General features: G+C 41.9%; 1 protein-coding gene across 1 annotated transcript in view; it reads right to left on the bottom strand.

Annotated features, from left to right (window-relative positions):
* Positions 1-289: 289 nt before the first annotated feature.
* The window catches only part of CTDSPL2 (CTD small phosphatase like 2), a 65,776-nt gene continuing 38,137 nt past the window's right edge, over positions 290-27,928 (bottom strand). The window contains exons 9-13 of the mRNA XM_067555451.1: positions 9,667-9,729; positions 9,474-9,553; positions 5,850-5,976; positions 2,940-3,035; positions 290-2,421 (exon numbers count right to left, since the gene is read on the bottom strand). Of these exons, the coding sequence (XP_067411552.1) occupies positions 2,356-2,421; positions 2,940-3,035; positions 5,850-5,976; positions 9,474-9,553; positions 9,667-9,729 (432 nt within the window). The 3' untranslated portion in view covers positions 290-2,355. The remainder of the gene's footprint in view (positions 2,422-2,939; positions 3,036-5,849; positions 5,977-9,473; positions 9,554-9,666; positions 9,730-27,928) is intronic.

Below are 27,928 nucleotides of genomic sequence, written 5' to 3'. Positions count from 1 at the left end.
AATAAAAAAATAATCCTAATACGATATAGCATATTATTTATGGTAATTTGGAAGAAGTTCCACTCTGAACAGGATTTCATTGTTAAATTAACTAAAAAAATCTTAGATTTATGTTTGAGAGAGAGATTAAAAAATAATAATTTAAAAATTGTGGGAGAATCTTGCAGCAATTCAAACACAAAGCTGACCATTTTCAAATCTAGACGTGTATCCATTACATTAGCATAAAACAGGAGGGAGGGGGGATCGTTCTGGGGGTCACAGGTCTGCGCAAAAGCATATATAAAGGTAATGTTATGTACATTTTATTTCAATAAAGACATAAGACAAACAGCGTAAAGATGCCCAGATGCCCTAAAGATAAATACATTTAAAAGATTCTCATTAAAATGAATCTGTAGTATTTCTTTCCTGCAAGCAAAATACCTTTCTTTAAATACAAAAAAAAAAAAAAAAAAAAAATCAGTATTCTGAATTGCAAATGCTTTTCACTTTTTTTTTTTTTTTTTTTTTTTTTTTTTTTTTGCAGAAAATCTGCCATGATGACTTTTTTTTTTAATGAATAAGGATTTTCCACAAAACAGGCTTGCTCTACATGCTATTTTTTTTAACAATTCATTGACACAATGTGCTAGCTACATACACAACAGATAATATAGTAAGAAAACACTCAACCTGATGAAAAGTTAAAATCTTCATTAATACACTGGAAAAAGTTGACATAACTCATGCCTTTTAAAATCAAAAATACAAAATTAAATGTTTTCCTAAAAAGATTTTCCTTATTTTAAGGACTCATTTGAAAATGAAGCTGCATGTAATTTGTACAATAAAATTGTACAAGTAAACAGGTAATATACATAAAAAATTAATTGACATACTTCTCAATTATCAGTTGTCCACCTTTAATTTCCAATACTGTTCTTTCTTAACAAGCATACAAAATATCAAACTTCTCTTTAGAAAAAGTGCCGTTCTGTGACATCCTTTACACAAAAACAGTCCGAGCCTGTGGCATGTTAATGCAGTCGAGAGGCAAAGCATCCTAACTTTTACAAATTATACCTTCCATAAAAAGCCTCCTGAAAAGGAGATTACACACCATTATAAAAATATCAACCTCTTGTGGTAGCTGCATTAGAGAACCCAGGCTTGAAGACTATTTCCATATAGCGTAGAAAACCACTCTGATAGCATATTAACTGCACTGGTGGCATGGGAGTGTACTGTACCACAGAATTATGCATAGTTACTGTTAGGTACCTTCACTGTTACACGAAGTTTAAAACTGATTGTAACAAACAGCATAACAGAGGTACCAACAGTCCATGCAAAACATCTTAAAATACTGAGCCACTGTGCAGAATACTTCATTCTTGGAGGAATCCGAAGGCAGCAATAATTGATTTGCATCAAACCCAACAGGTGACCAAATAATTCTCTTTAAAGATTTGCATGCACAGTATAATCTGAGGTATTCCTTGTCCATCACTTGAGTGTGCCACTGCAAGATATTGTCTGTCCAGAGTACATGCCATCACAATGGTTTAAATATTCTGAATATTAGTCACTTATATTCGTATCTAGCCAGTCTCTTGATTTTTGAAAAGATTTCAACTACAGTAGAATATTACAGAAACAAAATATAAATGCAGGTATTTCTAAATGAAACTTACATGGACTAAAACTAGAGAATATTTTTAAACAAATATACAGTATGCAGGCAGACAAAGCAGGAAAACGGCCATTCAATTGTATAATAAAAAACTAATAAAATTTGGCTATTTTCAAAAAACTATGAAGCGCCTCAACTAAAAGGAATGCATAATGAAATTCTAAGCTAATACAGGTCAAAAATGTAAAAAGGTTATAAACCTTAACAGGAAAAATAAAACAACTTTTACTGGCCATTCCTGTTGAAATGAGAATCTTAAAGTAACAGAAAAGTGGCTACAAACCCACTTAGAGCACCAAACAGAGAGAAAATAAGAGTCCATTTTCAATCTCTGTTATATCATAAAATCCTGTATTTCTACAGGTCAAACTGCTGGTGGCAGAAACAGAATTCTTTATAAACTGCAGATGTCCTGTACATAAAAAAATTTCATTGGAGTTGCACTAGTTCTAAAGACTTTTCTGTTCTCGCCTACCTACTGTATTGTACTGTATGTATTTGATCTGAGATATATAAAGTCTCTTTCTGTAACCCTTGATTACTGTTGGGCACCAAAGATAAGAAAAGCAAGACGGGGTACAAAAATGCAAAATTTCAACAGTAATGGCAATGTTTTTGTTTTAGTCCAAAAGGGTCCTGCATTTTCTCCCCCTTCAGTAATTTGACAAAAGGCTTGGTATTTAATCTGGGGGTAACAAGTCATGCAAGCGAAATCTGTCTCTGATGTGAGGTCGGACATCTTCATTCTGTAGAGAAAAATAAAATTATAGGTTTTAAAATAATAAATGCATCTATACTTCAGATTTTAAGAGTTATGAAGTTTTTAAATGATGTTAGTATACAAAATAATACAACACCACTTACACAGTGATTTATATTTTCCAAGAGCTTTACAACAACTAATTAACATTCACAACAACTCGCTGAGAAGTTTATCTCTGTTTAACACATGAGGAAACAGATGCAGGTAGGCAAGTCACATAACCAAAGGTCCCATAGGTAGTGTCAGAACTGGTTCTAATCTCAGAAATTCTTGGCTTTTAGCCATGTACTCAGCCCAATACATTCTGCTTTTTACTAATAAAATAATGAGTACTCCCTATACATATTTTGGATTATTATCCAGACAAGGAGTAGTTTTGGAAAGTTCCTAAGTAACATATTCAAAAGTTTCCTAGTGATGTAGGCTCCTAAATCAGGTAGGCAATTTTGAAACTTTACCTAGAATGTATATGAAAAATGATGAATAAATTAAATGACTCACCAGCTCTACAAGTTTCTCCAGAAAAGGAATTAATTTTAGGAGTTCATTGTCATTTTTATCCATGAACCAGCTCTCTATAGGAATTCCATTTGAAAGCTAAAATAAAATCATAGATATGTTCATTTTTATGCTGAATTTCTGTGAAAAAACCACTGATGATATTGTGCATGGGTGCCCAAATTTACTGATGCTCCAAGACCCCCTTCCCCACTGGACAGAATCCTTTAGCCCCACCACCCTGCTGCAGGGCAGAAGTTTTGAGGTCCTCACCCCAGTCTGGTAGGCAGAGAACGGGGGAGAGGGGCATAAGGGACTCTGTGAGCCGCACTTTAACTGTAAAAGAGCCACAGTTTGACCACCCCAATATAGTGTATTTTATGTAAAATGTATTTTGTGCCAAGAGAACTTATCAATACATATTTTTGCTCTAGAAGTTGTTTTAAAATCCATTTGTAAAAAATATCCCTCCTTTGCACAAAACTTTTAAAAAGGAACACTAGTGATACTCTACATCAATGCTGAAATTGTTAGCACCAAAACCTCTGTTGGACTGAAGTGCAGAGAAATATTCAGAAAGTGCTCAAATATAGGCAGATACTGCAGACTTTTGTAAAACCAGTGCTGACCCCAATGCTTATATGCAAGTGAAGTTGAGTTTAACAGGGCCTCACTGAAATGAATGAGACTTAAAACTGACAAAATTTGTATTTCAGTAATTGTTTAGAACATATAAAATTCCTTCAAAACCTAACAGCATTAACTCTGACATACACAGTAAATATACTTTTAATTCACAACACTTTGGATCCAGTCACAGTACTTTTAATACTGTGGCTATATCAGGCTGGGTAAAAGATAAGCTACTAAGGAAATCAGTATACAGTTAAACCTTGCCTATCAGAGTCTGGACGCCTTTGCAAACAAACAAAAAAATTTACCATTGTATTTAATTTTTTATCATTAGCCCCCCATGGATTGGGATATAGATGTTTATTTTGTAAGGCAAATAGCAGCCATCCACATATTAAGATTGCCTACCACTTTCCAAAATAAAAATAATTATTGAGACCTAGCTTTTGAGTACTTGTCTTTGCAACCTCAACAGTCTGAGCAAAGTTTTTATGTATATATGCATTCATCGATATAAACAAACACACACACACACACACACACACACAAATATACTAATATTAACACAATAGGAGAACAAGGCAGAAGGCATTTTTTCTGAAATGGGGAGGGTGAGCTATCTCCAGAATCAGGTTATAAACTTAATACATCAAATGGAGTTTGGCAGGTGTGAGGGGACACGCTGTGACCCTATTAAGGAGGAAGGTAACGAGCTCTTCTGGGCTCAGCCAGCATTAACCAGACACACCTGCAGGGCCTGTTCTGTCTGGAAGAATCTTGAAAAGGAAAAGACTACCACAGTAAGGGATGGCAACGAGGGGAAACTGCAGTGCCTCAGAGACAGCTGCTTACAGGGTTAGATCAGTGAAGAGGAATATGGTCAAAGACACTGCTGCTCCTCAGTCTGCCTGGATCAGGTACAGAATGGATGTTACGAAAAGGGGAAGCCTAAGGATTGACTCTAATTCCTGACCAGGACACTAAAGAGCCTACAAACAAGCCAGACCCCAAAGGAGTGACCAAGAGACTGAGCACTTTTATTTTTCCTTTACTTTGACTCTCCCTGTCTTCAAGAAGAGGGGAAAGAACCTTTTTGTTTGGAGACACACTAGCATACCATGAGCAGGGGAAGGACAGTGAGCGACAGAGAAGGGAAGCAATCCAAACCTGGTCTGGGGTGGACTCCAGGGGCTCCCACCCACCACAAGTGGTTGAGAATGTGGCAGCTTATACCTTATACGGTGGCAAAGAAAAAAAAACCCATAAAAGGAGATAGAACTCAGCAGGTCTGAACAAGATGGAACCCAAGCAGTCGTATGAATGGTTAGCTGAGATGCAGGGGCAGTGGCAAGCAGCAACTGCTGCTGAGGGAGCTAATGACCTGGCAGCAGGAGCTCCACAAGATGATGATGATGCAACAGTTAAAGCTAACCCTGCATTCCCTAGGAGTCCCAGCAGGGCACACTTCTGCCTAAACTGGTCCCTCACCAATTCCCCTGAAGTCAATCAAGATGCAGCTGGATGATGGTTGTGAGGGCTTTTTAATTATATTTGAGAGCACTAGTAACCCCCTGAACAGCAAGCTTTGAGTATGGCTCCATACTTGATGGATCCAGCACAGGCAGTCTATCATAACCTGGACATGGAAACAGTCAGGACTATAAAAAAAGTCCACTATTTTTGACTATTGGGACATTTCTGAGGAAACCCACTGCCAATGTTTTGGATCCAAAACTATTCCCAAGGGGGCCAGACTTCAGATAAGTGCATAGCAGTTGAAGGAACACTACTGGAAGTGGCTCCACCTGGAAAATGTCCAGGGCCCAGGTTGCTGAATCGATTGTTAATGGACAATTTATAAGGATATTACCAGCAAAAGGCAGAGAATGGGTATTTTGTCACAGCTTTGGGACCTTGTCAGGTGCAGTACTTAATGGAGAGCTTTCTAGAGGCTGAAGGATCACTAGAGACAGAATTAGAATACAAAGGAAATGTTGTATTGTGTTCTTCAGAATTAATGTTTGCCACACAAAAATTCTTTTCTCTTCCATTATTTAACTTTTTAAAATTATACTATTTTTGAAATGCTCAAGGAGCACCTAAAATGATAAAAAGTCCATATTGAAAAGTACCCTGCATATTTTGAGGTGAATTAATTACAAGTGAGTTAGGTACTTTTTTTTTTATACCTATCATTTTCTTAATTTACTCAGTTAAAATGTTTTTTCAGAGACGATTTTTACAAATTCTAAAAAGTTTGGCTATCGTAAAAATGCTTACCTGATAGGCAAAGGCTTGTGGTGAATTGTCAATTATGATCGTTTTTGAAAGATCTCTACCAAGGATATTTAAATCCTTTATATAATTTCCTTGTACACAAACACAATGCTCACGGAAAAGTCGATGTCTATGGGTTAAAGGAAAATAATAATTAATTTAGTAGCTAAAAAAAATATGTTGCACAGAGAATAAGAAAATTAAATGCTACCAAGTGTTATGCAAGTTAAAATCTTAATTTTTCTTTCCTGGTATGCTTAGCTCTTCTTAAGAAACTGCTCGTTTTATAAACAGGCTCTTTCTTTTGGCCTAATCTTTTATCATCAAAATTCTTACCAAATAGGCAGACCTTATATTCAAGTATTACCATGTCTTAAAATGGAACTTGCATGTTTCTCTAAAAATATAATGTTTAAAACCAAAGAGCGGGATTAATGAAATTCTGTACTTTTTTTATAATTCATTTACCCATGACAGCTTAGATGCAGCATCTGGTTGTCAGCGAGGTCCTGCTTTTTAACCAGTTTTCCAGATGAGTTGACAGAGGCATACGAGGAGCTCAAGTGACTTCCCAAGGTCACACAGTATGTCAGTGGTTATCCCCACAATGGAACCCAGGACTCTCCTGGCTTCCTGTCCTTTGCTCTAACCAGTAGAAAACACAGCCTCCCTATCCCTGTACATGCCAAAATAGAAAATATCAGAAGGAATGTTTTCTGTGGAATGTTACCTGTGTTGCCAATTAACCTAGTTAAGTTATAACAGCTTGAGAAAAGCCTCAAGGCCAAAACATTCCATCAACTGCTTTTTCCCCCCCAGTTACCCTACTCCCATTTAATCTGACACAGAGAGGCTGTATAATCATTAGAAATGTTTGGCTAGAGCAAAAGGATTCAGGTTGTGTAAAGTAATATTAAAAATACAACTGAAGCTTCATCTCCTTATCAACTATAGAATAAAGTGACTTTCAAATATAGGTTACATTAAAATTATATTAAAATCTAAATGCATCTTTCTAAGCTTTACATTTTCTTATCTCTAAGGCTGTTCAAACAATTTAGGAAATCTGATTTAGTGAATTTCTTTTTTTAAAAAAGATGTATCTGAAATGTTTAATTTCAAGAAGGGCTGCAGCTCCCACTGTTACTATGGAAGAAAACAAGCTGATGGCTCAGGGACAAACAATTTTATATGTAGAATCTGAGTCATGTGTGTGGAGTGCATGACAAATTACCTTTAGGCTAATGTCAAAACTAATCAAGCCTTGATGTCAGCTTTTCACAAGTGTGGAGCCACCGCAAATTCTTAGAATATAGTTCAGATGCACCAGCCATTTCATTATATCTATCCTGTCCCAATAAGTGTAAAATTGCATTCTGAGTCATAAAAATTAGAGCTGTAAAAAACTTTTGAGAGAGACTTGTGAAGTATTACATATACATTACTCTCATTCTTAATGGGATAACCATGTAACCTCCCATGGGAAGAGTCCTTCAATATTTATAATTCCTTTTTATGTTACTCATATTTGATTATATTTGGAGACCCATCAAAACAAATTTATAATGCCGACTCAAGGAGATGAAATGCATCTAAAAACTTGTTTAGATTTCCTAAAAACAATATAAAAGAATATTATTACTGCATGTTAAGGAGGACACTGGCAAGGTGAATATCATAGTAGTGACTCTGTTCGTGAACAACTTTTTTTAAAAGGTACAAGAAATTTGTCCAGATTCCAAGTTTTTGTTGTAAAAACACACCAATACTGAAGTTGTATTTAACTAAAAGTCGCACAGTTTAGATTCTATAAATAGATAAAATGTACTTCTGTATTTATAATCCTTAAATATAAATTCATAGATTTCAAGACCTGAAGAGACCATTGTGATCACAGTCTCACTTCCTGTACAATAATGGCCGTACAACTTCCTCAACATAATTCCTAGGGCTAGGCTAGCATATGGCTAGGGTGGGACATTTTTATCAGTAAATGTCTGTAAATGATGATTTCACCATACACACTACAAATCGACAAAAAATATTTGCATAGATAATAATCTAAATGTACAGATAGGCAAAGTAAGAAAAATGCTCCTTGAGAACTTATTAGAGCTTGATTTAAGGATATTTACTTTGTATATTTTGACACGTGATGTTGACAATTTGTGTTTTAACAGTTATAAAGCTTTAACTTTTTAAATCTTAACATCTACTATCATTAAATAATTACTGTCTGAGAACCCTCTTGTCTGACTTTCCCATAATTTCCTGCAACTGTGAAAATTTAAATCAATAAAAAGAAAAGAAAAATGCTTAAAAATAGATATCTGTCAAAATTATAAAAATATAAAAATCAAATTCTGCCAGGCCTAAATATAGCTTTAGCTTATGCGCAGAACCTATACACTGTGTCACTTTTTATTTATCAGTGTTACTACTATTATTTGTACTGCTATCGTATGTAAGTGTCCCAATCACAGACAAGAGCTCTGCTGTGCTGTACAAACAAGCCCCAGAGGGCTTAGTATTTTATGTTGTATTGATTTACATAAAACTATCAATTATGTGAAATGGGAACATTTTCTATTATAATATTGAAATTTTAAAAAGTGTAAAATATTTGGATTAAAACAACTTGATAATATATTTTTAAAGTCTTAAAATAAATTATGATTGGTGCCCCATACTCTAAAAACAATGGGAAAAATCCTGATCTCACTGAAGTCCATGCAAATTTTGCCATATACTTCAACGGGGCTGGAATTTCACCCTATGTTTTCTCAGCAAACGATGCAAATTAAAAGTTCGCAAATATGCTCATGGGCATAGTATCTTACATTCCCTAATCAGAGAAGACATATTATTTATTCTCCTTAGTAGGGATATGTTTTGGATGGATCCCTGAAGATTTTCCCTTTTTTCTGCTTTAACTTTCCCACCCAAAAAGTCTACCTTCCTTCCATATGAGGATCACAATGCAAATCCCTTCCAACACCATTTCCTTAAAAATCTTCATGAATTGTTCCTGAGCAATCCAAGACACCTCTACATTACAGCCCAGAGAAGAGATTAGGAAATGAATCAAGCTAAATAACTTTGTCATCAGAATCATCAACAAATCATCTCATGCTTGAATGAAAGATACAAATATTCTGATTCTGCAGATAAGTGATTTTAAATTAATTTTATGAATTATCCTTTACAAATTAGTTAATTTTTAAAGTAATCAAATAACGAATTATTTTCTGTCAAAACCAATTTGTTTTCTTTATTCTTTATATACACTCAAAGACAGCGAATATTGATGAGGTAGCAGAGAAACAGGTGGTAAAAGAATTATGCTTGCAATGAGTAAATCTCAAATATGTTATGATGGATGGATGGATACATATATTTTTAAGCCTCAGACCGGAGTACAAAGCTGGCTTGGGGCTTATGTCACTACTATCCCTTGTACAATAATTCAGTTACTACCTCTCATTTCCCCCCTTCATACTTACACACATAGTCAAACTACAACAAATAAGTTAATACGTAATGATTGATTTCTTAATTATAGATCTGTGAAAAATAAATTGGTTAGCCTAACATTAGATATTTACACTAGTTTTTAATCAAGTTTACCTGACCAGTTGCTTTTTCGGGTCTAGTATGTTGAGTAACTTGTCTGCATACACCTTCTTAGAAGCAGTAAAAAGAATGATCTATAAATTAAAGGAGGAAAAAGTTGTATCATTATTGCATTATTTAGCATCATATAAATATGAGTATACATAATATAAAAATAAATTTAAGGAAGATATCTAAGTATTATTACCTCATAAATCTGAGACATACGTTCCAGGAATTCTCTGAAGAATGGCCTTAACCGCACATAAACCTAAAGTAGAAATAGATGGATTTAAATAAATAATACATGAAGTTTCAAAGTGGTTTTACTGTAGGGACAGTTGAAGAGACACAGTCTGTACAGATTATTAAATAAAAATGGTCATTATGAATACACTGAACAGAAATGATAGATTACCTATATAGTAATATTTGAGCATTCAAAAATAATTCAACCAACTTGCAAACATCAGTCAACTCTTCTATGAGTGAAAAGGTAAAATGGTAACGTAATCTTTAAATGATTTACTGGAAAACTTGATGCAGTTGGAAATCATTTTAAAAATACAGGAACCAGGCAATTTCTTAACTAAAAACTGAATTTTGCAACTCTGATCCCTCAATCTGCACTGGAATGTACTGGAACAAAGAGCTGTTCAGCTGGCCCACCAATTGTTCCTCCCTCACTTACAAAGGAAGTTTGTGCAGGTAGTAACGGACAATAAATCAGGCAATGTATTGTATTAACAAGGGAAGGTGCACTCCATCTCTTTGTGCACGGAGGTGATAAAGCTAGGGGATTGCTGCATCCGCCACAACCTTTACCCTGTAGCAATACATTTGAAAGGGGAAAACAATGTAATTGCTTATCGCCTCAGGAGAGATGCCTCCCAGATGCACGAGCGGTCCCTGAAGGACCAGTTGGTTCAGACCTTTTTGCCCAGATGGGGTCGACCAATTGTGGACTGTTCTTGACAAGTTCTTCTTTGGGTGCTTGCACGTCTATTCCAGTGTAGGTGTGTACACCCCACGCACAGTCATCGGAAATTTTTCCCTCAGTGGTATCCGTCAGGTCAGCCCTAGCGCCCTCAGATGCTGCCCATTCATAACACCAGTATAAAGGGCCTCACCGACCCCACGCCTCCTCAGTCCCTTCTTACCGCCTGTGATGGTCGCTGGAACTGTTCTAACCTTGCTTTTGGAAGATTTTTTCTCAGTGGACTTCGTTTCCCTCTATTTTTGTATATAGTTCAGTTTTAGTAGTTAATCGCTAGTTTTCTCCATTATTAGCGGAGTTCCCGCAGCCCCAGTAGCTCAGTCAAATGACCTCTTTGCAGGTATCGAGTCTGACACTGGACAGGCAGCACAGTACTGAGGCATGCCTCAGATCACTGGGCTTCAAGTCTTGTGCCTCCTGCAGCAAGGCTGTGCCCTTGAGTGACCTGCACTCCAGTTTTCTTAAGTGCCTGGGGGAAGATCACATTGGGGACTGCTGCAAAATTTGCAAAGACTTCAAGCCCCATACCAAAAAGGACCAGGAGGCTAGACTGAAGTCCATCTTGATGGAAGCAATGCTCAGACCTTCCTCAGAGCCATGCCATTCTGACTCAGCACCGAGCATCTTGGCGTCAGTGAGAGGTACCCCTCTCCCCATCAGGGAATAATGGCACTGTTCATGATCTCCGGTGCCAAGGAAAAACAGAAGAAGTTGCCAGCCAAGAGGACATTCCCCAACTCCAAGGATGGCCAGGCACAGTGACCAGAGCGGACAGCAACCTGCGTCAAGCCACTCCATGGCTCTAGCAGCTCAGTCAAATGGCCTCTTTGTGGGTACCGTTGAGCCTGGCACCAGAAAAGCAGCACAGTACTGGTGCTATGGCAATGCCTTCCACGCTGGAGGCTTTCACTACAGCAAGAGACTTCTCTCGTTGTCAGTACCAGCATCCCCAGCAGTACAGGAGTCGGTGGTGTCAGTGCCAGTGGGCAGAAGAAAGCATGTGGCCACTGGCTACAGTTTGGTAGTGAGGCCCTCGGTACCATCTAAAGAGAAACTGGCCATCATGGCCCAGTCCTGGTCTTCCCCACCCCGGCTCCAGTCACCAGCACTGATGGGAACCACTCCTCCTTTGTCACCAGACAGACTCCTCATCCTCTGAGTCAGAGGTGGGGTTGTATTCCTCCCATCCCAAGAGCCGACCCTGATACGCCTCAAGTCAGCACTACTTGACGGGGGACCCATGCCAGGGCATGCCATCAGGCACCTGGCCTCCTGGCCATTGGCAGGCACCCATGCAGTGGCCTTTTTGAAACCCGTGGACATTTCTCGCAGTGCAGGGACCTCAGTCTAGATGCTCCTCTTCAGTGGACTCTGAGAGAAGATTTCTGCTGCCCCTTCAGGCAGGGCCCAATCCTGGCTCCAGTACCAAGGCTGGTGCCGAGTACCAGGAGCCAGCGCCATAGGATCCAGCTGGTGCCAAAGATGAGGAAGGCCCTCCGCTGGTACAGGCCTCCTCCTCCTCCTCTTCTGACAAGGTCATGGCAGGAGCTGGAATGTCGCCCTCCCACAACAAGTATAAGGCCCACCAGGAGCTGCTTAAGAGAATGCCCATATTTTGGGCCACCCAAGTAGGGGTGGTTATGGAGTCCTCCCACACTGTCCTCCTGTCCTCTTCAGCACCAATGCCCCTCCCAGACATACAGGGGGCTCTAAGCAGGCCATTTGATGGGACGCTCGAAGATGCCAGACCAGTCACAGAGTTTCTGGATCCGGTTTCCCCTTGTTTGCAGACCATTTGTCCCACTTCCTCTGGGCATGGTCTCATATTACTATGGACCATTGGGTGCTGAGCACGATAGAAGTGGGATATACCCCTCAGTTCAGTTCTGCCTCTCCTCCTCAGCCCCATACTTCATCCGGGTCCCCTCTCATGAGCAACTTCAGGCCCAGGAGGTGCAGTCACTCCTATAGGTGGGAGCCATGGAAGAGGTTCCACAGAATTTAAGGGGCCTAGGGTTCTACTCCTGTTATTTCCTAATCCTGAAAGCTCAAGGGGTTTTTACGCCTATCCTAGACCTGTGCCAGCTCAAGTTTCCTCAAGAAGCTAGAGTTCTGCATGGTCTCATTGGCTTACATCATTCACTTCCTGGATCCAGGAGACCAGTATGCCACCCTCGATTTGAAAGAAGCCTACTTTCATATTTCAATCTTTCAGACACACAACATTCCCCAGGCTCATCATGGGATACATGCTCTATCAATTCGTGGTTCTCCCATTCAGCTTGTTGGCAGACCCACAAATGTTTACAAAATGTATGGTAGTCGTAGCAGCCTTCTTGAGGAGGCAAGGAGTGCAAGTGTACCCATACCTGGGCAACTGGCTGGCCAGAGGCGAGACCAGGGCTAAAGTAGAGTCCAGTATCCACCTCATTCAGTTAACATTTTGGGACCTAGGCCTACTAATAAATGCACAGATTAATAAATCTGATAAATCGGGTGATAAATAAATCACCCGATTACAACATCCCAGAGTTGCCTGATATTCTTGGATCACATGGCCTCATGTACTTATGTATTGCAGTATACAAGACTACGCCTCAGACCCCTCCAGGTGGGTCAGGGGTTCCTGCCTCATGTGGTTCTCATGGACAACACGGTGGCCATGTTTTACCTCAACAGGCAGGCAGGAGATCCCTCTTCTCCTGTGTTGGGAAGTAGTTCAATTGTGGGAGTTTTGCATAGCCCATTTGATTCACCTCGAGGCCTCCTACCTGCCAGGCAAAACAAGCTGGCAGATCACCTCAGCAGATCCTTCTCTGATCACCATGAATGGTCCCTTTGCCCAGATGTCACAAAGTTCATTTTCCAGTAGTGGCAGACTCCCCAGGTAGACCTGTTCATGACCCGGTACAACAGGAAGTGTCACCAGTTCTGCTTCCTTCAAGGTCACAGCCACAGGTTCTGCACGGAAGCTTTCCTTCTCTTTTGGACAGGTCATCTGTATTATGCATTCCCTCCTATTCCATTCGTGCAAAAGATCCTGCTGAAGACCAAGCAGGACTGAGCACGCATCATCCTAATAGCTCCAACGTGGCCCAACAGCTCTGGTTCGCCACATTGATGGACCTCTCTGTGGCATCCCCGATCCCACTACCTCTACATCCAGACCTGATCTCAGGACCATGGTCGTCTGCTTCATCTGAACCTCGGCTCCCTCCATCTGATGGCCTTGAAGCTCCATGACTAAATCCCGGAAAACTAGCTTGCTCAAAGCAGGTCTGCGAGGTCCTGTTAGGAAGCAGAAAGCCCTCCAATAGGGTCACATACCTTGAGAAATAAAAGCGGTTTTCCATATGGTCATCCCAGCAGGATGTATCACCTAAGTGATCGTCGCTGCTGTTCATTTTAGAATGCCTGCTGTGCCCAAAACAGCAGGACCTATTTCGTTGATTAAAGTTCAGCAATCTTGGCTTTTCATCCTTGGATGGACAGCCGTTCCATCTTTTCAAGCAGTGTGTCTGTCCGTTTCCTTAAGGGCATAGAGAGGCTATATCCACACCTGGTCTTATCAAGGCTTCTGGGGCCCCCGATTTGAGCTGGCAACATGATCCCTGTTATACCTCTTCTGGAAGGTGGTCTTCTTACTGGCCATTATTTTGTCCAGAAAGATTTCATAGATCCTTGCTCTCGCTTTGGCACTTCCATATGCATTTTTCTTTAAGGATAAGGTGCAGTTGTGTCCTCACCCTGCTTTCCTTCCAAAGGTGGTCTCTGTTTCATAGCAATCAAGCTACCTTCCTGCGTTTTCTATCCAAAGCCACATGTGAATAGAGACTCCACTCACTGGATGTTAGGTGGGCACTAGCTTTCTACATAGAAAGGACCAATCTGTTCCAGAAATCCACCCAGTTGTTTGTAGCGGTTGCAGACAGGATAAAAGGTCTCCCCATCTCAGCTCAGAGAATCTCATCCCCATCTCAGCTCAGAGAATCTCATTGTCATGTATTCACACATGCTACAAGCTGGCAGATGTTCCACCCCTGCCTATCCTAACTGCTCACTCCACAAAGGCACAAGTATTTTCAGCGACATTTCTAGCATAGGTTCTTATTCAAGACATTTCCAGAGCAGCCAATTGATCGTTGGTGCCCACATTTTCTTCTCATTATGCCGTCACTCAGCAGGCCAGGGACAATACCAGATTTGGCCAGGCTGTGTTGCAATCGGCATGTCCATGAACCCAGAGCCCACCACCGATTCAACTGCTTGGGAATCACCGACATTGGAATGGAATGTGCAAGCACTCAAAGAAGAAAAAATGGTTACTAACTTTTCTATAACAATTGTTCTTTAAGATGTGTTGCCTATGTCCATTTCAAGACCTGCCCTCCTAACCCTTATCAGAGTTGGCTGGAAAGAAGGAACTGAGGGGGCACAGGGTCGGCAGGGCCCTTTATACAGGCACTATAGACAAGGCATTACCAGAGGATATCAGAGCTGACCCGACAGATACCACCGAGGAAAAGATTTCCAGCGATTGTGCTGGGGGCACGAACACTTTTACATTGGAATGGACATAGGCAACACATCTCCAACAACAACAGTTATGGAAAGGTTCATAACCATGTTTTTCAACAGAAAGTGTCAGCTTTTAAGTTCCGGAGCAGGCAGGAGCAGTCTGTCTCTTTCGGGTGCTTTTCTATGGCACTGGGGAAACGGTTTGATGTATGCCTTCCCATCTTTTTCCTTGATACAAAAGATAATGAGCAAGGATAATACTCATTGCCCCGGCCTGCCCATGTCAACTGTGGTTCATAGATTCCCTTCAGTTGATCAGTGCAATTTTCATACCTCTCCCCATCATCAGATTTTCAGGATTCTTCACTCAGACCCACAGTCCTTCACCTGAGTGATCGGACTTTGACTCTGTCTGCACTCAAGCAGTTGTGTTCTTCATTTGTGCATCTGGTTAACACTAGGAAACAATCCACTAGAAACTACTACCACTCAAAGTAGTCCAGATTTCAGGCATGGATGCACAGGAAGCCTGATCCTCCATGTTTAGTTTCTGTTTCTTGTGTTCTGGAACACATGATGTATTTAAAGAATCAACATTTATCTAACTAATAGTGTGACAGGGTCAGCCCAGATGGCTACCTGAGAGTGCTAAAAGGCCAATATATCAGCCCCAGGATCAGCAAATCCCTTTTCCCCGGTAGCTGAGCAGGGGTTACTTCAGGCTAATTAACTCACCTGGAGCCAATCAAGGCCCCGCCTAGGACTTGTTAAAAGCCTCCCCTCCAGAGAAAGGGTGTGGCTGGAGTTGTGGGAGTGAGGCGAGCTACCAGAGTGTGTGAACAGGCAAGGTGCTGTCAGAAACTGGGAGGGTTATGGAGAAGGAGCAGGACGCTGGCAGGAGAGAACCCTGCAGGCATAAAGCCTGAGGGAGGGAAAAACCCTGCCCAAAGGACTTCTCCCAGGCCTGGAGGCCTAAGGGAAGAGACCCTGCCAGAAGGGAAAGATTGAACTGGACATTTGGTTCGGCACTACCATGCCCAGTGGGGCTGTCAGGGGTCAAGAGCCTCTCCTGGCAAGGAGGCCAGGAAGGGCCCCTGTCCGAGCAGGGTGCGGACATTAAGACATGGGGAAGTAACCCAGGGAAGCTAGCAGCTTTCCTGAAGCCACGGCACGACGCTGCTACTTGTAGGGTTCCTGGGATGGGGCCCGGAGTCAAAGATGGGACTGGACACACACACACCCCCCCCCCACCACCACCACCAGCCATTCACTGACGGGGCAAGAGCCTACGAGAACCAGAAACAGGACCGGGAGCCAGCAGGGAGTAGCCATCTTAGAGTGACTGTATTACCCCACCACCACCACCATCACTAGAGGATGGAAGAAACACTAAGGGGTGAAGCGCTTCCCTGACCTACCGCTAGAAGGAAGTGCTGGACCCACCGAGGTAGAAGAAGAGCTTTGTCACACTGGTTAAAGGTTCATTTGGCAGCCATCTCTGCATATCATACTCTAGTTGATGGCAGATTACTGCCTGTTCATGCTTCAGTTAAAGAGTTTATGAAAGGTCTGTCGAAGGCGTATCCTCCTCTTAGAGATCTTGTCCCTTCTTGGGACCTTGATTTGGTCTTAACTATGTTGGTGAAATTTCCATTTGAGCCCTTGGCTGAGTGTTCTTTGCATCATTTATCCCTGAAAATGGCTTTCATTACTACCATGACATCTGACAGGCGAGTGAGTGAACTAAAGGCACATATGGCTGATCCACCATTTATTTCATTTCATAACAAAGTAGTTCTAAGACCTGATTTTCAGTTCTTACCTAAGGTGGTGCCTGATTTCCACATTAAGCAGTCTACTGGTTTACTGTTCCTCCCCCTAAACTATATTCTAACAAAGGGAGACTCTGTACTCCATTATACGAGATGCCAGAAGGCCTTTCACTTATTATGTGGACAGGACTAAGGGTTTTTATAAACATCTACTGTTTGAGTCATATGCCAAGAATAACATGGGTCATACGGTTTCTTCCCAGACTGTTTCACAGTGGATCAAGCATTGTATTGCTGAGTGTTATACATTAGTGAAAGTTTCCATGCCTGCTTCAATCAGGTCACTTTCCACTAGATCTGTGGCTACTTCCCTTGCTTGTCTGTGGCAGGTGCCAGTTGCTGAAATATACAAAGCTGTAACCAGTACACACCTTCCCCAAGCACTATGCTCTGGATTTAGCTTCAGTCTTTATTCAACTTAGCTGAATAGTCTGTTCTCACCTCCAGGTTTGTCTAAGCAGTGCTTATCAATCTATCCCGTAAGTGGGAATATGCAGCACCCTCAAAGAAGAAATGAAGGTAACTTACTGTAGTGGAAAGAGAGAGTCTGAGTCATGAGCCTGGTATAAAGAGCCTGATAGGAGGTCCAAGGCCTGAACTAAACTCAAGCCCTGCTGGTATAAAGCAAAGTTAACAAAAGTCAGGCCCTGTTACAAAGCAGATGCTTGCTTGCAGGTTCACTGTCTGAAACATGAACTTGGCAAGAACATGGCTAGTGTTGCAAAAACACAAATACTCCTAAGTAGTGCTGGGCACTGGACACTTGCATAAACACATTCCAGAAGAATCATACCAGAACAACCCTGATATCAAGTTATGGTATAAACACACTCCCAGAAAAAGATACAGGAATACATTGACCCTTCCTAAAGATAAGGTCAGATTGACAGGGTGATGGAGAGCGATGTTTTGATTGAACCAACATGTAACTAACCACGTCAGAGAGACAATAGCTAACTTGTTTGCATCAGTGCAAGAGTGGTCACAGAGGGGGTGTCTTTGTCTGGCCTAAGGAGGAGTGGAAAGTCATGCCGCTCACTGAGCTGGTCCACTCTAACGGGCATGTGTGTATTAGTGGTCCTGTAGAGTCTACAGGGTACTAGGACTGTGCTTCATTGACAATAAACCTGGCTGAGTGCCTTCACCACTGAACTGAATCTGTGGTCTCTTTGGGCAGTTTGATCGAGGTCTGCTGGGCCAGCTATCTGCGCACAGCTGGCACAGCATGCAGAGAGAACAACTGACAACACTTACCTGTAACCATCTTTGAGTGGCTCTGTATATTCATTCTTCCTGTTCTCCTTCACCTCTCTGTCAGAGTCCTTGTAATGATATTCTATGGCTTTCTGGTGGAAGGAATTGAGCCGGGAAGGGTGCTCCATCCCTTTTATAGCCTCACCCTCGGTGTGTTGGATGGCTGAGTGGAGGAGTGGGTTGTGAGAGTAATGGAGCTGAGATTGCTAAAAGAGTATTCTACCGCAAGGTGGCAGAATACCATACGTGTGAATATGCAGAGTCATCTCAAAGAATACTGTTTACAGATAAGTAGACTATTTTTTCAAGATGTTGTGTGTTGTGGATGCTCAAACTCCTGCCCTTCATCCCATCTGCATGGAATCTTTTGAGCTTTGTGGTTGAGAAGAAACTGGAGTGATGGTGGGTGCATGCCTCCCTCCCTATACATCTTCACACCAAAGCACTAGGATATACAGTGTGCCGGCGCAGACCCACCAGACACTGCTAGCTAGTATCTCTGATCGAAAGTGCACGGGCACACACACATCCTATGATGGAGCATCCATAGGGACAAAACATCTTGAAGAACTCAAGTTATTGTACAGGTTGATAACCACATGGCTGCCCTGCAAATGTCCAACATGGAACATCAGTGAGGAACACTGCTGACATTGCTTGCCTTCTCATTGCATGAGTTCATACCCACTGAGGAGGTGCAGCCAAAGCTATCTCACATGCCACCTTGATACAGATGTTATCCATCTAGATGTCTTTGCAGAGATCGCTTGACCCCTCATGCAGTCTGCAAATGACACAAATAGGCGAGGCAAAACACAAAATGGTTTAGTCCTATCCATATAGAAGGCTAGATGTCACCTGACATCCAAAGTATGAAGGCACTGCTCCTTCAGGATGAATGCAGCTTGAGGAAAAAAGCAGGAAAATACACCATCTGGTTCAGATAAAACTGAGACACCGCTTAGGATAGAAACTTCGGATGTGCTCACAAAGGTTTTTGGAGAACTGTGTGTAAGGAGGCCCTGCCATCAGGGCCTGCAACTCACACACCCTTCTTGCAGACGTAATGGCTATCAAACAATGTGGTTTTCCGTGACAAGGCAGCCAGTGGACAGGATGCTAGGGGCTCAAATAGAGGGACCGTGTTTAGGTCCTACAAGGAGACTGGTTCTCGGACCAGCAGGAACAAACAGAGAAGCCCTTTCAGAAATCTCATCACCATAGCACTGGCAAAGATCGCTTTTCCTGCATAGGGGGATGAAATGCTGATATTGTGGCCAGATGCACTCTTGATGAACTGAGCGCAAGTCCAGATTTCTTGAGGTGTAGGCAGGTACTCCAAGATGTCCACATTGATTGGAGCCCGCAAGCCAAGAAGCACATCGAAAACCTCTTCCACTTCGCTGAGTAGGCTATCCTGGTAGAAGACTTTCTACTGTTAGCAGGACTTGGTGGACAGTTGCCAAACACTGCTCCTCTTCTTCATTCAACCATGGAGTTGCCATGCTGTAAAGTGCAGAGTGTTGAGAGTGGGATGGGGAAGAAGTGATATGGAGACTGAATCAATAGAGCAAGAAGATTTGGAGAACCAGAACTGTCTCAGCCACTCTGGGGCTATAAAGATAAGCTTGGCTTGATCTGCCTTGAGCTTGAGGATGACCTGGGGAATGATCGGGATTGGGGAAAGGCACACAGGAAAATCAACCGCCAGCTGCAATTGAAAGCATCAATGAAGGAACCCGGATTGAACCCCCCGCCCACAAATGCAGAACAGGCAACGTTTCCTGTTTTCCTTCGTAGCAAATAGATCATTCGTGAGAATGTCCCATGCGGTGAAGACGACCCTGAGGACATTCATCTTGCAGGACGACTTGTGACTCAGGGAAAAATACCTGCCGAGGTGGTCTGCAAGATGATTTTGCACCCCTGATAAAGTGGACAGCTATTGGAGTAATATCCTCCTCGATGCAAAACTGCCATAGATTGATCGCCTCTAGGCAGAGTGACCTTGAGCGTTCTCCCTCATGCTTGTTCACATAGTACATTGTGGTGGTATTGTCAGTTGAGTACGTGAACCACTGAGTGTCTGATATGGTCCCAGAAGGCATGGCATGCATTGTACATGGCCAAAAGGTCCCGCATGTTGATATGGAGCGAGGCCTCCCATCCCAACCACAATCCCTGTACCTTCAGCAAGTCCAGGTGTGCCTCCCAATCCTAGCATGGAAGTGTTGGTAACCACTAATTTGGCTGGTGAGGGCCGGGTGAAGAGAACTCACAAGCAAGTATTCCATGGGCATGTCCACCAGTGTAAGGAGTCTAGGACTAGTGGAGGGAGATGAACCAGCTTGTCCAGTGAACAAAGGTTAGGGCAGTAGACCATCTTGAGTAACATTTGAAGGGGACGGAGGCACAGCCTTGCAAACTGAACCACCTACGTGCAAGCAGACATGTGGCCCAATAGGCTCAGATACACCCAAACTGTCATGGAAGGCTGACATTGCAGACTTAGGCAGAGACATCAAATTGCCTGGAAGTGGTCGGTCAGTAGGAACACCCTCGATCTTGTCAAATCTAACAGTCCAATGAACTCGACTTTTTAGTGGAAGCCAAGGTCGACTTTCCGGTGTTTAGAATGAGGCCCAGACAGTTGAGCAAGCATAACATGGTGCTGATGTTAACAAGACCTTCCTCTCTGGATCCTCCTCTCAGCAACCAGTTGTTGAGTTATGGGAAGATATGGATTTCCCTTTCTCCTGAGATATGCAGTAACCATAACCATACACTTAATGAAAACTTGGGGATCAGAAAAGAAGCCAAATGGCAGGCCTGTATATTGAAAATGACATTCTCCTACAACAAAGCAAATGAATTTCCTGTGGCTTAGTAGAATCGCCACATGGAAGTAGGTGTCCTGGAGGTCCAAATGTCTTTAGCAGGTTCCAGAAGTACATCGTTGATCGGGGTGGGAGGGGGGCAACTCTCCCAGGGTCAGACGGCTGCAAAATATCCACCAACTTGTGGGTGTTCTCATGCAGGACCTCCACCTGAATGCCCAAAAATGTGGGCGCACAGTGCAAAAGGCCTTGATATGACAAAGTCCTCCAGTATCGAAGGGGAGGATGAACCCGGTAGTTCAGCCTCATCCAGAGACGAGAACGAGGCTCTTAATTGAGTCAAGACTGTCTCTCTTCCCAGGGATGACAAAAAAGAGTTCTAGAGGCTCCATAGGGAGGAAGACAGATGATGTCTGAGCCCATGGCTGATCTGCAGACACCACTGCAGATCTGGCAGGTGATTTTGTCTTGGAAAGAGATGAAGAACAGGACCTCTGTGAATGAGATCCCACTGATATGGATAGGGCATTGGTGGCCAGTAGGCGCCCAGCTGGCACCCAGCCAGGGACCTCCGTCCTGAGCACAGGGCGTTTGCCGTAGTGTTTGAAAACAAATAGGTATGATTAACGATCATTTTTGCCATTACTTTCCATAACTGAGGCAGAGAGATTTGCTCAGCTGCCCCAGGTCACACAATGAGTCAGTGGTGGAACAAAGATGAAAATTTAGAAGCATTCTAGACCATATTGTCTCATGCTTGCACAATAAAGTACTGTCTCAATGTAAACAGGTATTAGGAGTGCCTCATGTTTTCTAAGCAGTAGGGTGTACAGAGCTAGTTATAATTTTAACAGGTAATAAACATAAGGCTTGATTGTGCCTAATCTGGTGTATAGGAGCAGGGAAATAATAGACGACACAAGCAGCCTTATTTCTGCGCACCCTTTTAAAGAAGGTTGGTTTTTTTTGTTTTTTGGGTTTTTTTTAAATGAAAACTTTACATTCTCTTAACAAGGAAATAGAGCCATTAATGATCATAGGACTAAAAGTTGAGCTATGTAGTTTTTTCCCTATCTATAGTCCATGTAACTGTGTATATCCCATCTCTCTCACTGGAAACACAAACAACCACCGCCCCACATATTTTAGTTAAATTTCTAAGGAGTTATTACAAAAAAGAAGAGCAGGAGAAAATAGTCTGTAATATAGTATAGTACTCATTGGCACTGTTCTAAATAAAAATTCTGTAATTAGTTAGATAGCTAATTAAGATTATCATACCAACTGAACTAACTACTTATTTTTCTCTTCCTCATTTTCATGTTTCAAAAATATCTGTTTGGTTACCCAGATATCAGATTATGATAAATACTAGTAGTTGAAAGCCTGTATTGTTGCACAGATGTGACAGTTGGGCCAAGTAATCCATCATCTGTACAGTCTCCCTCATACAGCCAATGAAATTGGTGCATTCCATTTCGCTGCATAAAGGTGGTGATTGGCTGAGTTACCTGATATCACAATGGTTTGAGACTCTTGGCATGTCAGAGATACATGCCTTGCTTTCACATCTGTAATTTATAAAGTCAAAATGACTGAGAACTTTAAAACTGGACAGCAACAGACCACGAATCCCAGTGTTGACTGAATTTGGTGACATTCTAAACAAAAAGAGCTCTCAACCATGCTTGTAGCTGTTTCCATTGCTTCACATTTAACAGACACTGTAGGCTTCTGAATGATACACACAGTGACAATTCTGGAATCTTATTCTACAGATAAGCAGAAGCACCTGGCTATATAAACAGCTTGATCTGTATTTTAACAGAAGTCATCAGTAAAATGGTATTTTACTAAAGGAAGCATGTAACAGGAGCAGAATTCTGGATATGTATTTCCTATTAAATTAGACGTCCTTCACTCTGGACTGCCTTAAGAGTCTTCTTCATCTGTCCCTGAAAGAAATGCTGAGAAGTCATAAGGTCAATTACCTTCAGCAGCTCTGGATTTGCAACTAGACTCATCTTACCCAACTGTAAGAGACCCAGGATGAAGACCATCATAAAAATGAACAGAAACAGCAGGTTCTTAATTGATTGCAGCTTTTCAGGTGACAAAAACATAGTTCTAAAAGTCCAATTAGATCTAGGTTAAGAGCTCCCAATCTGATCATAGCTTTCTTTGTGAATGCCTACCATAGACAGGTTTTGTTGCTCTTTTAGAGGAGCCACTGGGATAGCATTTCACCAGAAGGGGAATGAAAATTCTCAGATACCCCTGCCACACCGTATCAGAAAGTAATGAATTGAACAATGCAATTATGTTTGGCTGCAGTGAGGTAGAATGTTCTTTTCATCAGCTATTATTGAACTGTGTAGCTGAAACAGGAAGATCAGCGAGACTGTTGAGCCCAAGAACTAAGTAAACAGAAATCTCTTGACTAGGTAAGGCCTGCTTGTAGATGGAAGGTATTTTCTGGATGGAAGAGGGAGCAAGATGACCTAGTGTCTAGGATTGGTGGTTCTGCAGCAACATAAACTAAATACAGTGCAAACCTCTTAATCAAGTAACAAAAGGAAGTGCCTGACACGAAGTGCTAATACATTATAAAATAAATTCATACACTAGTTCTAAAGAATTAAATATTTACTCCTGTTTTCCAGAGACAGATGTACCATTCAATATATACTATACTTATAATCACTTCATTACTGCTGCATTGATAAAGGCCAATTATGGAATATAATTCAAAGTAAGCTGCTTGTTCATCCACCCTCCCACTACTGCAAAAGTATTGGTTCATGGCCTTTAGTTGGGTAGAGAAATCATAAAGGTATGGAGCCCAGATCCCCATCTGCATAATGATTAGTGAAACTGAGTGTGAGAAAATGGAGAAATCCTGTAGGAAAAGAATTACTGAGCCAAGTTTTACTCTCTTAAGGGAGGGTTACTCACCTTGTGCAGTAACTGAGTTCTTCGAGATGTGTGTCCCTGTGGGTGCTCCACTACAGGTGTTGGCACGTCTGCAATCGGAGATTTTGACACCAGTGCCTGTCCGGGTCACGCATGCGCCACCCCGTCTCATGGCGCCACTGGCGCCCTTTTCAGCGTGCATGACCTGGGCCCCTCTGTTCCTTCTCAACCGTAGAGCCATAATGTTTGACTCCAATGTAGAAGGGAGGAGGATGGGTAGTGGAGCTCCCACAGAGACACACATCTCGAAGAACCTCAGTTACTGCACAAACTGAGTAACCCTTTCTTCTTCGAGTAGTAGTATCCCTATGGGTGGCTCCACTCCAGGTGATTCTCGAGCAGTGCCCTCAGTTGGAGGAAGGAACTTTGGAGTTGTTCAGTTGAATAGAAGAGAAAACTGATAGTCCAATTGCTGCATCATGTCTTGATGCCTGATCAATGGCGTAGTATTTTATGAAAGTGTGGGTCGAGGCCCAAATAGCTGCTTTGCATATTTCAGTAATTGGAATGTTACGCAAGAAGGCTGTGGATGTAGTGATTGATCTGGTTGAATGTGTCCTGACCCTTTGTGGTGGTGATATCCCTGACTGTGTGTAGCATGTGTGGATGCAGCTAGAAATCCACTTTGAAAGTCTTTGGGTGGATAGGGCATTGCCTTTGGAACATTCTGTAATTGATACAAAAAGTTTGGGAGATTTCCTGAAAGATTTTGTTCTTTCTGGGTAAAACGCAATGGCTCGTCTGATGTCCAGCATATGGAGTGCCGCATCCTGCGTATTAGTGTGATTTTGAGTAAATGAAGGTAAATTAATGTTTTGGTTAAGGTGAAATGATGATGTTACTTTGGAGAGGAATTTAGGATGAGATTGTAGCGTCACCTTATCTTTGTGAAATACTGTATATGGTGGGTGGTCCATAAGCGCTCCGAGCTCACTCACACAGCGTGCCACTAGAAATGCTACGTTCATGAACATGTGCATTAATGAACAACTCGCTAAAGGCTCGAATGGTGGCTTGATGATCGTCCTTAGGACTAAACTGAGGTCCCAAGATATTATGGGAGGACGTATGTCTGGATACATATTTTGTATGCCAATCATGAAGCATTTGACAATTGGATGTGCAAAATTGTGGTATCATCTATAAGATCATGAAGGTGGTGATAGCTGCTAGATGTATTTTAATTGAGCTAATCGATAATCCTGATTTTTTTTATTTCCAGGAGATAGTCTAATATAGTGGGGATTGACACTGTTAATGCATTGACCTGCTTCTGTTGACACCATAAGGAGAATCTACACCATTTCTGAAGGTAAGTTTTTCTTGTGGCAGGTTTTCTGCTATTCAGTAAAATATGTCTTATTGGTTCCAAATATTGTAGTTCAAATTGTCGGAACCAGTTAAGAACCATGCTGTGAGATGTAAATTCTTCAGATGCGGATGGCGTATGGTTCCGTTGTCCTGGAAGAGGAGATCATCAACTAGTGGGAGAGCAATTGGTGTGCAGATTGACATATGTGAGGTAAGTGAACCATGGTTGCCTGGGCCATTCTGGTGCTATCATTATCATCTTCGCACTGTCCTTCCATATTTTGTGTATGGTTTTGGCTATCACAGGGATAGGTGGGAACGCATAGAGGAGACCTGTATTCCAGTTCGTAAGTAATGCATCCCCCATTGAACCTCTGCCTAGAGCTGCTCTTGAGCAGAAATAACGGCACTTGCAATTCCTCGCTGTCGCAAATAGATCGATTGTGGGATAATCCTACTGACGAAAGATGTTGTCCAGGACTGTGTTGTGTAATTCCCACTCGTGATTGTTGCCAAATTTTCTGCTCAAGTTTTCTGCAGTGGTATTCTGGATACTGGGTAAATATGCCGCTGAAATGTGGATGGTGTGGGATATGCACCAATTCCATAGTCTCTTTGCCTCTGAGCATAGGGAGCTGGATCTTGCCCCTCCTTGACAATTTATGTAAAATGTACACACGATGTTGTCTGTCATTATCTTTATTGTTTTCCCTGCTATCAGAGGTAGGAAGCATAGATAGGCATTGCAGACAGCATATAACTCCATTAGATTTATGAGCAATTTTGTTTCCTGTGGTGACCATTTCCCTTGAATGGTATGTTCTTGCAGGTTTGCTCTCCATCCAATTGGTGATGTGTCTGTCATGATCACGATCGAGGATGTTTTGCTTATGAATGAAGTTCCTGTTTGAAGGTTGTTGGGCTGTGTCCACCATTTTAATGATGGCGCCGAGGTCAGCTCCATAGCATTTTCCACTGCGGGCATATCCATTGGCACCGTCAGTACCGTGGATGTCTTTGGTGCCATCGGCACCACAGGTTTCGCCGGTGCCGATGTAGTCTGGTCAGCATGTGTCAGTGCCGTGCCACTTATCGGCGCCAAGGTCTGAGTCAGTGCCAATGTTGTGACAGTTACCACCATTGTGCAGACCATTACTTTTAACGATGCCGTGTCGGCACGAGGTTGTTTTGTTTCGTCTCTCAACACTTTAGAGGAGCGGAGAGTCTCTCTTTGTCATGGAGGTCAACATACCTCTTTGGTACCAGATCCTTTATCTGTTTCTGGTGACTCCTTTTCTTGGCATGCTCCGTTGTCGGTGGACTAGAATGCCTTTTTCTGGTCTTTTCGTGGGAGGAGCTGTTACCCTGCCCAGGGTCTGAGGCAGGTCTCAGAGACCTCTCCATGAGTATATCTTCAGGCGGAGGTTCCCATCACGCCTGGCTCTGGCTTTCAGGTTCTTACAATGGATGCATTTTCTGGGCAATATGCCCTTTACCAAGGCATCTGATGCACTCCAAGTGTCCATCCGAAGCCAGCATAGTGTCCCTGCATGAGGTACAGCATTTGAAGCTGGGAGAAGCCAGCATGATATTACTATTAACTGAGGGGTAAGTCTGAGTGGAAAAAGAAACAAAAAAAATTTTTTTAAAAGGGGAAGGATTAAGGTAAACTAATCTAAACTACGGGTAAAATTGACTAACTTTACGGGGAAAAAAGACTTATTGAAGATTTCCAGAGTGGGCTGTGAAGAACTGCTGGGAGCTCCGTCTTGGACCGCAGACAGTTGTGAAGGAACTGACGGGCCTGGGTCGTGCATGCCGAAAAGGGCACCAACAGTGCCGCGAGACGGAGATGGCACATGTGCGACCCGGACATGCACTACTGGCAAAACTGTTGATCGAGGATGCAAGGACGCACCAATACCTGGAATGGAGCACCCACAGGGACACTACTCAAAGAAGAAAAAAAGGTTTCAGCATGTTTTTGATTATTAATTTCATAGTATTTCTTAAAGAGTCTAATTGATGGTATTAGATGTTCAGAGAGACTAACATAAAACATTTTTGACTAACTGATTTTCCATGTCAGGTATTGTTTTCAATGAGCTACACTGTTTTGTAGTTTATAAATACATACAGTATTTTCTTATCTAATAATTTATCTTCTATTTTTGCTCAGATACTTACTTCCTCCTTGCCAGCAGGAGGAGACAACACCAGTGAAAGCTATGGGTGAGTCTGGGGATCTGAAATTCATATGGGTCTATTGCAGAGGAGATGACCAAATTGATAACTGAAAGAATCACTTTTCAAAAGCAGACAAAATAGCTAGCTATTGTCTACAACATAAAGCTAAGAATGTATGTAATATTAACCAGTTTCTGTTCAGCAATTATCTGAAGAGGAAGCTTGTCTTTTTATCCATAGCCTTAGTTAATTAAATGTTTTAAGGTTATAACTAAATTCTTGACTGTTTAGTCTCCTGTTTATTGTCCCTCATGTAGCAAGAGTTGGATTGCCATGTCTGGTGTATAAACCACCTGAATAAAATAAACAGATGGTCAGAAATCCTAAAACAATATACTTGATGTAGATACAACACAGGCAGTCCTCCTCAAGTCTGCCTTGTGAAGCTACTGCTCCTTTGCCATTCTAATCTTGGGAGATAACTAAGGCACAATATATGAAACTGCATCATCATTTTATTGGATAAAAAGCAGTACAGGATTATGTACAATATTGTTAAAT

This window comes from Emydura macquarii, unplaced genomic scaffold, assembly GCF_026122565.2.
Source record: "Emydura macquarii macquarii isolate MOO-44397 ecotype Brisbane River unplaced genomic scaffold, CSIRO-AGI_Emac_v2 contig_1644, whole genome shotgun sequence".
Classification (NCBI taxonomy): Eukaryota; Metazoa; Chordata; order Testudines; family Chelidae; genus Emydura; species Emydura macquarii.
Note: the sequence above shows the minus strand (reverse complement) of the source record. Positions and strands in the feature narration are given on the sequence as shown.